We start from the raw sequence: 12,843 nt of genomic DNA on the forward strand, positions 1-12,843 counted from the left end.
CACACACACACACACACACACACACACACACACACACACACACACCACAGCATTGGTCATTCTGGGCCAGCCCCTGTGCAGCTTCAGCCAAAGCTTTGGCTGTCCATCATTCCCAATTACCGTAGCAACGGAGCTGCACCCAGACAGCCTGCAGATTGACTATGTGACCCTGAATGCAGGCACACTKATACGTCCACACTTTACTCACACAATCCAACGCAACACAGCGCTCCGAACGCACTTTAAAGATCATTTAAAAATTGCTGTTAAACATATGCCCGAGAAAACTGACGAACCTGGGAAATGAGACTTCTACAGTCCACCCTGTCTGATTATGGTCTGCTCAGAGTACACAAGTTACACTCCATCATCATTTGCAGAGGCAGGCCATATGTCTCACTCGGACTACCATAAATCTACTTTGTGCACGTGTGAAAGCAGAGTATAAATCTAAAATAGAAATAGTGGCAAAGACAGGAAGTAATGAAAGAAAAATGAAGAGACTCATTCGGCAGTATTTGACCAAGGAGGCAAGGAGAGTTAAGAAGAGAGCCTAATTAGGTGGAACATAAAAGTCTGAGTACTTGAATAGGTGTCATGCATCAATTATATGCAGATATTTAGTATTTGGATGTATTTTGGTGATTAGTGRATGCTTCACTAATTCATGTTCAGTATGAAAATCATCAGTTCATGGCTTATTATTATGCCTATCATCTCTTTAAAACTGTGTTATTTTTGTCTAGGGTTTAGAGCAATATATGTCTCAGCAGTTTGCAAGATGTGCTGACATTAAAGAAAAAAAAACACTGTGACACTGCCCCCTACTGGAATGGCTAAAGAACTGTACCAAAACTGAAATGAAAACATTCTTGTTTTTCAATTATCTTCACACTGTGTTCTTCCTTTCTCTCTTTGTGTTGGTTCCTGCTTCAGTCCACGAGCCTCATTGAACTTGGGAACCCATCTCAGAGTCTGGAGAACGTGTGCCGCTGGGCCTATCTGCAGCAGAAGCAAGACACCGGGGATGCAGAGTATCACGATCATGCCATTTTCCTCACACGGCAGGAATTTGGCCCCACTGGCATGCAGGGTATTGAAGGACATACACATATTTAGTCTGATTAACATACTGTAAAATACAGCAGGTCTTGTATTTTGCCTCATATACAGAGCTGCACGCTGACTGTGGCTTCAGCGGTTAAGGGTTTTCTGTGCAGCGGAGTACAGGCTAACAGTCAGGCCCAAGGGACGGGCCTCTAAAGCCAGTGGCCTAGCTACCCAGAAGCCCTTCAGCTGCCCTTGGGTGCAGCATCAGAAAATCAATGTACAGAGAAGGGCCAGCCACAACTCCACAATTAAAGGCAGTACAGGACAAACAGGCACACAGGGGGCTGAAGACGAGCATATGTCTGGGTGGAAGCTAAAGGTTCAGGGTTAAGATTAGACACTTAAATGCAAGCTGGGTTTTATCACCCAACACCAAAAGGTGAAAGGCTAGCAAAAATGTTTTTGCCTATTTTACAAACCCAGTTCCAATGAAATTGGGATGTTGTCCTTTTGCACATATTCACTCATTTTGAAGTGGATTCCTGGAGCACGTTGTAAAAAATCTGTGACAGGGTCATGTTTACCACTGTGTTACATCATCTTTCCTTCAAACAACACTTAATAAGGGATTGGGAACTGAGGACACAATTTGTTGAAGCTTTGTAGGTGGAATTCTTTCCCATTCTTGCTTGATGTACAACTTTAGTTGTTCAGTTGTCAGAGGTCTTCAATGTTGTATTTGTGCTTCAGATTYCGCCACATGTTTTCAATGGGAGACAGATCTGAACTGCAGGCAGGCCAGTCTAGTACCTGTACTCTTTTTCTACGAATGATGTTGGTTTTTAATACAGTGTCGCCTTAAGAATCAAAGGTTTTCAATGTTGGTTTTCGGCCTTGCTGCTTACTTGCAGAGACTTCTCCAGATTCTGTGAATTTTTTGAGGATATTATGGARTGTAGACGATTCCTTGCAATTGTATATTGAGGAATGTTGTCCTTAAACTTTTGGACTATTTTCTCACGCTGTTGTTCACAAAGTGGTGAACCTCACCCCATCCTTTTTGTGAATGCCTGAGCCTGGATGCTGTCTTTATACCCCATTTATACCTGTTTGTTTCCAATTAACCTGTTTGCCTGTGGAATGCTCCAGGCAGGTGTTTCTTGAGCATTCCTCAACTTTCCCAGTCTTTTGTTGCCCTTGTCCCAGTTTTTCTTTTTTTTTCTTTTTTTTTTTGCATAAAAACAATACAGATTATCTTTTTGAAAATTAAATATCTTGTCTTTGCAGTGTATTCAATTGAATATATGTTGAAAAGGATTTAAAAATCATCAAATTCTGTTTTTATTCAAGTTTTACACAAGTTCTCAACTTCATTTGAATTGGGGTTTATTCATATGTATATGTTTGTGTTTGGTATTAGCAGAATACCACATTAGCCACAGGATGGATTTCAATAAAACTTTCCAAGAGCCATTGTTGGATGTTCGTTTTGACTTTCAGAGTCACTCCAGTTCAACATGGCTGCCACATCTAAAAAAGTATTGGCTAACATAAAAATGGCTATAACTCAGTCAGTTGCACAAGGGCTACAATTTGATGTGGTAGCACATACTGTATTTGCCCAATCCTTTATTCATTAACATAACTGTTGGAATCAACTTTGACTGTTAGCAAAATATCTCATGGACAGAGTTTACCACATTGTATAGAAATTAATCATTGTATATACAACTAAAACTAACTAACTTTTGGAGTCAATTTTACGAATATTGTGCCAAAATTGAGTGTGTTCGTGTCCGAGAGTCATTTATAATTCACACTATGAGCTCTGGCAGGCCACTCAAAATCTCCCAATGTGTTGCGAGATCAACCCTAATGTCTAACTTTCTCAARATAATACAGTCTTAGTTTAAAACTCTAACATGAAAGGCAGCAGATGGTACAGTATGCAGCCCTTTAAAGAATTCTAGGTTTTTAATTTCATGAAGTTATGGCACACATTCATTTTTTGTTTGTGCCTTTGTTTCATATAAAGAAAACTCAGTTTAAGCTAACACAGACACAATTTACTACACATAGTGAATGGGAAATGTGTTTATTATCAGTTCAAAGTTTTATTTTTTGTTTTAAAGGACTGTTTGACATTGCCCCTGTCTTTCTGGTTTCCAAGGTTATGCTCCCGTGACGGGGATGTGCCATCCTGTGAGGAGTTGCACGTTAAACCATGAGGATGGTTTCTCTTCTGCCTTTGTGGTGGCACATGAAACGGGACATGTGTAAGTGGCAACAGAAATGTGTTGTATGCAGGCTACAGAAAAAAAATTAAATAAGTTGGTCTCCTAAACGACCACAGCAATTTTTTTCTGGTTTTGATGCAGTGGTCAATGATCTGACAAGTGAAATGTTGCTACTTTTTTTCATCTGCTTCTTGCTTTTCCCCTCCCACATGTTACCCTTGTTTCACCCCTCTTCTCTTCCTCTCGCATCCTGCGTAGGCTGGGGATGGAGCATGACGGTCAGGGAAACCGCTGCGGAGACGAGGTGCACATGGGCAGCATCATGGCTCCACTGGTGCAAGCTGCCTTTCATCGTTTTCAGTGGTCCAAATGTAGCATGCAGGAGCTGGGACGTTACCTTCAGTGAGACACACACAGACACATACTCGTGGAAAGCCAAATTTCATTGCATGGACTTTTAAAGGCCAGCCTAACTTTAGTGTTTTAAATATACCTGTTGCAAATTTTTGTGTGTGAAATTTGTTTATGCATATTAGCTTAGTTGTAATTTTAAAAAATGGTTATTTCAGTAACTTCGTCTTTTACATCCCAACGAAATGAATTTATAATGGCATAATTAGAGATTGATTCATCTGCATTTAACATTGCCTCTCACCGTGGATGTGCATGTGTGTGTATGTGTAAGTGTGTGTGTTTGTGAGGAAAAATGGGCAGATTGTTTTGAATTCACATTTGTAACTGTAAACTTTCTAGACTCAAACCAGTTCAAGATGGCTGCAAATAAGAATATCTTTAACTCAGTCCATTTTYTAGATATTGAGCAAATAAACTGGGTATAATAGTTGAGAGTCACCCCTAACACAAACCTTGAGTACTAACAAACTTGCTTAAAGGCACAGTGTGTGGGATTTTGACAAGTCTTTTAGCCGAAATTGAGATAATCACTAATGACAATAATAAAAAACATGTCTAATCATTGCAAGCTGTTTGTATCTCCATGGTCACGGGTCACCACTACAGGCAGCCGCCATCTTGCACCACCATCTTGTCTACGAAGGCTCATGAAGGACAAACTGCGGTGGTGGCGTCAAAAACGGTTTTAGTTGTAATACTATAAATGTAATATTTGTTGTCTGTCATTGTAGCTGGGATAATTTTACTTATTAAAGCTCATAATCTTACCACTTGAAACATCACTAGCCCRGAAGCTGCTGGTAGATATCATGGTTGGAATTATCAAAGGTTTTTGACACCTGAGAGACACCGTAGCAACCCATTATCGTTTGGAAGCGGGCGTGGGGGGGGGGGGAGGACCAGCGAGGATGATTCAACCACTAGATGTCGCTGAAAACAACAAATCCTACACACTGTGCCTTTAAGATTTTTGTTTAAAATTCTGATATTATATTTTAGAATTGATTTGGCTATTGTCTGTTAGCAAAACATTTCACCCACCTCTGAATATATATTATTGTAGGCCACAGAAAGTAATCATTAGCTGTTGGATTCACCTCAGTTCAAGATGACTGCCACCACCAATTAACTTTCGCAAACACAAAAATGACTATAATTATATTTTTTCCAGACTTTAGTAGGACTAATTTTTTWAAAAATAACATAAAATAAATAAAAATATGAAGAAAATGTGACTTTTGTTGCAGTTCATATGATTGCCTTCGGGATGACCCTTTCGACCACAACTGGCCGTCGTTGCCTCAACTTCCTGGTCTGCATTATTCCATGAATGAACAGTGTCGTTTTGACTTTGGTGCGGGCTACACCATGTGCACTGCGGTAAGTGATCTCTGTGCTTTGGCACTACAATACTAACAAACTGAACCATCATCAAGCTGAGGGTGCCCTCCGGAGAAATGACTTCCAGTTAATTTTAGCATTGTTTTATCATCTGAGAGCATATAAAATGTCAATGTTGAGGCCGAGAGACTTTCAGAGTTTGGATAATATCTATTTAAACTGTGACGCAAAAGATGATTTGTTTTAGCTCTGAATTGATTCTCTTTACCTGAGCCTACAAGCGGTATCACACTCAAGTGACATAAACTACACAAATGTAGTTATTCACATTCTTCTGATGTCCTCTGTCTCCTCTCCCTGCCTGGTGGGATTTACATCTTGCTTAAAAGCAGGTAATCGGTTTTGATAGATATTTCTTTTTTTTTAAATGTTAACATTGTTAACCAACATGAGTTTATTTAATGTAACATTACATTTGCTTTGATACCACAGTGCCTTTACACGAATGGGTCACAAGTAGRGTTTTGTAAAAACAAACAAGCAAAACATCACACTGCTGCAGCATCTTTTTTTTCTATCATTCAACGAGTTTTCTCTGTGACTGTGAAGCCACTGTGGCACACTGTTGCAAAGCTGTTGCTTGTTTGATTAAGGACCTGTTCAGGGGCTTTGCACGCATTGCTAGATTACCCTCTATTCTCTTGTCAAACTCAATCCCCTCAGCTACAAAAGGCGGGCCAATTAGGACCGCAGGTAAGGTTACCCACCTTCTGGGAGGACGTGTGACACCCCACCCCCCCATCGTTTTGTTTGCCAGATTATGTTGTCCTATTTGTTCTCTATAGTTGTGTTTGTAAAATTACTCCTTTTTGTTTCACTTGTTCTTTGTATCTATGTTCTTCCCATTGTCATAATTTACGTGCAAGTCTGCAGGATTCTAAAATGCTCGTACTTTGGGAAAAGGTGGCTATGAAATCCTTGTTTGTGTAGTGCCTATAGTGTGCTCCAGGACTTTCTTAGCACCATACCCAGAGCTCTTTCCTGCAAATCTGTTTTAAATCTCTACAGTACTGGCAGAAAGAGTCTCATTGTATTGGCACATGTATCAGTATTAACAAGTAGAAAGGCCTGGAAAGACTTACCCAGAGCTGAGGCTATTTTTCCATGTTTTTGCATCAGCTTTTAGGATCCTCCAGTCTGACGTATTGTAGCTGGATTACCTACCACAGGCCTAGCCACTGTTTGTAAGTCACTATGACCTAGAAAGATCCACAAGTGTCACAACAGGTAGTAAAGTCTTCGGAATGAATGAACAGAGAGTATCATCACTGAGATATAGGTTAGTTTGATGGTATCATCAGCTTTGGTTTACATCAGACAAAGACTAGGATATTATGGTTCCTCAATAGCATCCAGGGGCATTTTACAGGTCACTGACACCTCACCTTTACTGAACACTTAGCCCTTTAACTTCCTTAGTGATGTAATTAAATGGGGGATATTATGCACAATCGAAATTTTTGAGATTTGTATCATAATACATACCCAGAGTGTTGCTTTGACTCGTTCATTCATGGTTGAGAAATCCTTGAATCTCCTGTGGCAGCCATTCGGATGTGCCTAAATACGTGATGGTACAAAGCACCGCCTATTTCCCCAAAGCTCCTCCCAGGTGCTCGGTCCCCAGTCGAGCCCCACACACACACACACACGCACGCAGAGTACCCCTTCCCTACACAGCTCCACCAGACTAGACTATTTCTTTACAAATCACTATGATTTTATTGCATAAAGTATCTTAAAAATTGTGGATGTTCATGATTTCACTGTAAAACATAACTTCATAGTGATCTACATTTATAGTTTCTTCACAAAAAGTAGCTTAACGTTGAAATATATGTACAAGAGGATTATTTGGAAATATATTACTAAGCTGAAGCATCTTCTAAGAGCCTCTGTATTTGTGCCAGTTCTTCAGAAAATGAACGTTTCAGATCCGACGTTGGATCATTCGAGTAATTTTCAAATTTATTCTAAGTTGCCATTTTCCAAAACTTATATAATATAATGTTGCTTTTTGTTTTACAACAAAATACAACACTCCTAAGGAGTTTCCACAACAACTGAAAGTAACAGATACTTGATAATGGTATATACTATGTACCTGGAAAATGCATAATACCCCCCCCCCCCCAAACTATGAACATCCACACTATGAGAGTTTTGTTTCTTGTTATCATCCATTAGTTAAGTTTGCATGAGTGGCTGTGTGTTTCTCAGTGAAGCATAGTGTCAAGTGCAGTGGCTCTGTTCCGATTCAGTTGTTGTTGTTGGGTATATTATTGTGGTTGGCTACCGTTGTCATTTCTCTTCCCTACTCGACTTTTGTCTCCTTGGTTCAGTGTTTAGTCTCATCCTGGCTCACTTGTCTCATCGTACATTGATCATGAGAAGTCTCTATGTGCCCCACAGTTCCGAGGGTTTGACCCATGTAAGCAGCTGTGGTGTAGCCACCCAGACAATCCATTCTTCTGCAAGACCAAGAAGGGACCACCCATCGATGGAACCATGTGTGGAGATGGAAAGGTATTCATACAGCACAACAACAACAACAACAAAACAACACATTGGGGGGGAAATTTAGCTGGATCCACTGACGAGTTTTGTTGCTCTGTTGCAGCACTGCTTCAAAGGTCAATGCATGTGGTTGACTCCTGACCTCATGAAGCAAGATGGAAACTGGGGCTCATGGAGCGAGTATGGCCAGTGTTCCCGGACCTGTGGTGGGGGTTTACAGTTTCGCACAAGAGAGTGTGATAATCCTAGGTATGCAATTATTTGCTGGAAGATTGTTTGTATAAGAACAGAAGATTTCTTTTTATATAAAATAAAACTAGATTTTAATTATGAAATCATTTAGTGTAATGAAACTGCTAAATGTCTGACTCACAAACTGCTGGCTTTCAGTAACTGTTGCCCCCTGAGCAATTACGTTAAATAGTCTCGACTTGTGTTGTGTATGTAAAAAAGACACCGGGGACGTGTATGTAAAAAAAATAAAATACTGTTTAGCTGAATAAGAGAAATAAATCATTGTCTTCTGTCCCACCACATTCCCAGTCCAGCCAATGGAGGTTGGACCTGCAGGGGGTCATCGTTTGAATACCAGATGTGCAACACCAATGAGTGCGAGGACATCTACAGTGACCCAAGAGAGGAGCAGTGCCACACTTCAGACCACAACAACAAACACCACTGGCTGCCTTATGAACACCCAGACCGTGAGTACACACCCTGACAGAAATGTGCTTTGGTGTAGGAATAGAACATAACAAGAGTGATGAGCCTCATGATGACACACTACTAGAACTGTCAATACAAGGAAAGCCAAAAATGAAACACAAACACATTTTACAGCTTTGAGGTTTAGCTACACTCTCATATAAATACAATGTCTTTCAAACATTTTGAAAAGCTGGTTTTAAATTTAAATTAGGTCTCCTTCTCTACCCATTTGCTGATGTCATTTGGAATTCAGTAACATTCACAACTGTTCACCTTTCTTTTTTTTTACTATTCATGCATTTAATAGCTTGTAAGGACCATCTAATTCACATTAGAGGCAAAACCCAAAATGTTTTTATCTAGTAAGCAAACTTTTTTGCATTAGGTAATTTTAAAATGCACACGTGTAAAAATGTTTAAATGAGGTTGATATGTTTTTAAGGGGTTCTTGCTTCTTTTTTAAATTTTCATCCAGTTTTGAGCTTACTTCCTAGTACTGTTTGTTCCAAATTTTGCCTGTTAAAGCGCAACTTTCACTAACTGAAAGGACTTTTCTGTGTGAATGTGTTTGAGTGTGTGTGACAGAAAAACAAAGGGAGGAGGAATTGAATTCCTTTTTGTGTCTGTCATCCTCATAGTGTGAGAATGTCAACTCCAGATGTGAATCTGAAAGATTTGTGTAAAATCATTGTTATTTTTGTTTCTCAATCTGTGATTTTTCCTGTGTCAACAGGAAGTGAAAATTGCTCATGAGAAAGGAGACATCAAATATGAGACATAAAGCTAGATAGCAGCTCTACACCCTCAGCAGGGTCTTGGAGGGTGCATGGGAGTTCACTCAACCAGTCTACATGTGTTTTGTGGACTTGGAAAAGGTGTTCGACCGTGTCCCTCAAAGACTCCTGTGCYGGGTACTCCAGGAGTATGGGGTACCATGCTAAGCCCTTTTATACGGGCTGTTATGTCCCTGTAAAACCGGTGCCAGAGCTTGYTCCGCATTGCCGGTAGTAAGTCGGACTTGTTTCCGGTGAGAGTTGGACTCCGCCAAGGTTGCCCTTTGTCATCGATTCTGTTCATAACTTTTATGGACAGAATTTCTAGGCGCAMCCAAGGTGTTGAGGGGATCCTTTTTGGTGACCTTTGGATCACATCTCTGCATTTTGCGGATGATGTGGTCKTATTGGCTTCATCAGATCATGATCTCCAGCTCTCACTGGAGCGGTTCGCGGCCAAGAGTGAATCGGCCTGGATGAGGATCAGTGCGTCCAAATACGAGACCATGGTCTTGAGCCGGAAAATGGTAGCGTGCCGCCTCCGGGTCAGGGAGGAGGTCCTGCCCTAAGTGGAGGAATTTAAGTATCTCGGAGTCTTGTTCATGAATGAGGGAAGAATGGAGCGGGAGATCGACAGGCAGATTGGTGCTGCATCTGTAGTGACGCGGGCGCTGTACCAGTCTGGTGTAGCGGGAGCTGAGCCAGAAGACAAAGCTCTTGGTTTACCAGTCGGTCTGTGTTCCTACCCTCATCTATGATCGAACTTTGGGTAGTGACCGAAAGAACGAGATCACGGATCTAAGCGGTCGAAATGAGTCTCCTTCACAGGGTGTCTGGGCTCTCCCTTAGAGATAGGGTCTCAGTCATCTGAGAGGGACTCAGAGTAGAGCCGCTGCTCCTCCATGTCGAGAGGAACCAGCTGAGGTGGTTCATCTGGTTAGGATGCCTCCTGGACYCCTCCCTGGTGAGGTGTTCCGGGCACGTCCCACTGGGAGGAGGCACAGAGGAAGACCCAGGACACGCTGGAGGGACTATGTTTCTCAGCTGGGCTGGGAACGCCTTGGGATTCCTCCGGACAAGCTAGTCCAAGTGGCTGGGGAGAGGGAGGTCTGGGTCTCTCTGCTTAAGCTGCTGCCCGCACGACCCTATCCTGGATAAGTGGAAGAAAACAGACGGAGGAGCTCATGTAATTCTTTGGTTTGTGACCTGCAGCTTTTATAGATGCTTGTTTAGATCCAGCAAAGGGACAGAGAATTAGCTTTTTGGGTAAATCTGGTTTATTTACTCTTAAAATGTTTAGATGTTGGTTAATGGATATTTTAGCATTATTAATTTTTTTTTTTAATTTATTTTCACATTTTAAATAAAATCTATAGAGCAGTTCCTTATTAACACCCTCATATCTGTTGAGCATTTTAAAGGGAACATATCGTGCAAAATCCAATTTTTTTGCCATTAATAGTGCAGAAAAGTTGAATTTAATCTCTCCTGGAGAAATGTAGATATCCTTATACAGTATTTTGTTTGGGTTATATCTTTCAACCCGTTCAGTTTTCTCTATTTTCTGTGATGTTATGATGTTATCTGAACTGTTACATCAGTATTAGCAACAGAACTTCTAACTAAGATCAGAACTTACCAATTATAATTTGGTAATCTTCATTCTCCTCTGGCTCTGGGTTAGACTCTGTCTCCAACATGTAAGGCTCGATGGACAACTCTTCTGTTGTTGACATCTTTTAATTKATTTGTAAATACAACATTAATGCACTGCTATAGTCATACCTCTATGTCAAACTAAAATCGACCGGGGGGGGAGCATCTAAGTCACATTTAAGGAGACAGTCTCAAAACGAGTTGATGTGAGACACATTTCAAAACTGGGCATAGGAGGGGTTTGTGGGGTTAAAATAAGCAGGAATTCAGACCAAAGCATTGCAGTTCCACTTTATATACAGTAGATCTCAACTGAATAATTTAAATGTGAAAAATAAGGATTCAAAAACACAATGTGTCTCTTTATAAACATTCTGGATATCTTGTTTTGAGTCTTTCTGTTGATTATTGATTTATTTTGTCTTGATKATTGTTTGGGTTTCTTTATTTTATCATGAGTTTAAGCAGGTCTGTCTATTCAACTGATTTATGTTCAGTACTTCATTGTCATATTAGCTGTTCTTATTTATGACCTGACATACCACATGTATTCCATTAGTAATTAGTACACCTGTGGTCACTCACTAATTACCACTTCCTGTTAACATACTTATTTTTTCCCATTCTTTATCAGATTCTCTTGATGACTCTAGTTAAAACCTGTTGGTTCTTGTTTATTCCTGTTTTGTTCATGTCAAAGCCTTGATAAGCTGGCCCGAATTCCTTCCTTTTTGAGTTTCAAAAAGTTTACATTTTGTTCCTGAATCTTCCTCTTCTCTCCTGCATTCATCGAATTAGTGATTTACATTACGCTCTCTTTCAGGGAACCCCAATCATTGGCTCATCTCACCATAAATAGCCATCAGCTCTCAAATGGTTTTTCACTTAGTGGTGAGGAGCTGTATGAGGAGCTAAAAAAGAAAAAAACAGTCAAAGCTGAGCCAAATAATCATGACCCTGAAAAAAAAAACAGAATAAGCTCCAAGCAGTACTGGTAAAGACCCATTTGAGAGCCATAATAGCCAAGCCTTTTTGGTAAACTGAGCTAAAGGATTCTGGAAACTAAAACTGAAAACTTGCTCATGTTAATGAGCATACGTATGCACAACTTCGGCCTCACTTCTTGTGACTGCACGGCAGAAAAGGCTTCATTCGGCTGCCTGAAAAATAAATTTGCACACTGTTGCAGATCCTTGTTTTAACTTGATAATGTGATTCCCATCARGTTGTAAATGATTGTAAAATATTTGTAGCATGTCTGCCACGTGTTTTAGTGTCAAAACTCTGAAAGACAAGGTCCCTGGATTGTGGCCATCTGTGTGATGAAGCAGGAGTGTTGATTCTCACTGGGATTCTGCCAGGTTTTGTCTCTTGGGGCTTGTGTAGTATTAGCATGACTCAGGCAGACAAACACAATGAGACACCGTATTGAGCTGACTCACACAGAGCATAAAAATAATCACACGTTGTAAAAATGGAACCATCCTGATGACTTGCCCTGTTGTTACTAATGTTGGGACACACTTTTGTGTTTGCTTCTCAGCTAAGGAACGTTGCCGCCTTTATTGCCAGTCTAAGGAGACAAGAGTTGTGAGCCTCATTGAGAAAATGGTCCTGGACGGTACACGCTGCTCATACAAGGACCCGCACAGTGTGTGCGTGCAGGGGGAGTGCAAGGTGAGCGACGTCACTTTAGTYCATCAATGCTACGCAGCTGTGTCCGGGTCTAATTGTGTGGAGCTAACCATGTCTGCGTTCACAGAAAATGGGCTGTGATGGCGTGTTTGGCTCCTTAAAGCAGGAGGACAAGTGRGGCGTGTGTGGAGGCAACAGCTCCAGATGTAAAACCTACAAATCGGCAATAATAAAGACAGTAAAGAAGAAAGGTAGACAGTAACATTTACTGTACTATATTTCATTAGGACTAGTATTTTGTGACATTGTAACATTAAAATAAATAATCACTGTTTTGTTTTTGTCTTTGCTGTTGACTGCCATTGCTTTCCTCTCCCTGTTTTTATACTTACATAGACTTACATACAGTATCACTAGACTGAGTACCGCCCATACCGTACACTGGTAGCGTC

At 40.7% G+C, this 12,843-nt stretch overlaps 1 protein-coding gene across 1 annotated transcript in view; it reads left to right on the plus strand.

Annotated features, from left to right (window-relative positions):
• LOC106517507 (A disintegrin and metalloproteinase with thrombospondin motifs 2) overlaps positions 1 to 12,843 on the plus strand; it is a gene marked incomplete in the record, with an annotated part of 187,071 nt that overhangs the window by 166,954 nt on the left and 7,274 nt on the right. The window contains 10 exon segments of the mRNA XM_014008391.1: positions 937 to 1,093; positions 3,221 to 3,326; positions 3,546 to 3,689; positions 4,949 to 5,081; positions 5,766 to 5,795; positions 7,515 to 7,628; positions 7,723 to 7,868; positions 8,163 to 8,323; positions 12,300 to 12,433; positions 12,519 to 12,642. Coding sequence (XP_013863845.1) covers positions 937 to 1,093; positions 3,221 to 3,326; positions 3,546 to 3,689; positions 4,949 to 5,081; positions 5,766 to 5,795; positions 7,515 to 7,628; positions 7,723 to 7,868; positions 8,163 to 8,323; positions 12,300 to 12,433; positions 12,519 to 12,642 — 1,249 coding nt within the window.

Source organism: Austrofundulus limnaeus, unplaced genomic scaffold (assembly GCF_001266775.1).
Source record: "Austrofundulus limnaeus strain Quisiro unplaced genomic scaffold, Austrofundulus_limnaeus-1.0 Scaffold1, whole genome shotgun sequence".
Taxonomy (NCBI): domain Eukaryota; kingdom Metazoa; phylum Chordata; class Actinopteri; order Cyprinodontiformes; family Rivulidae; genus Austrofundulus; species Austrofundulus limnaeus.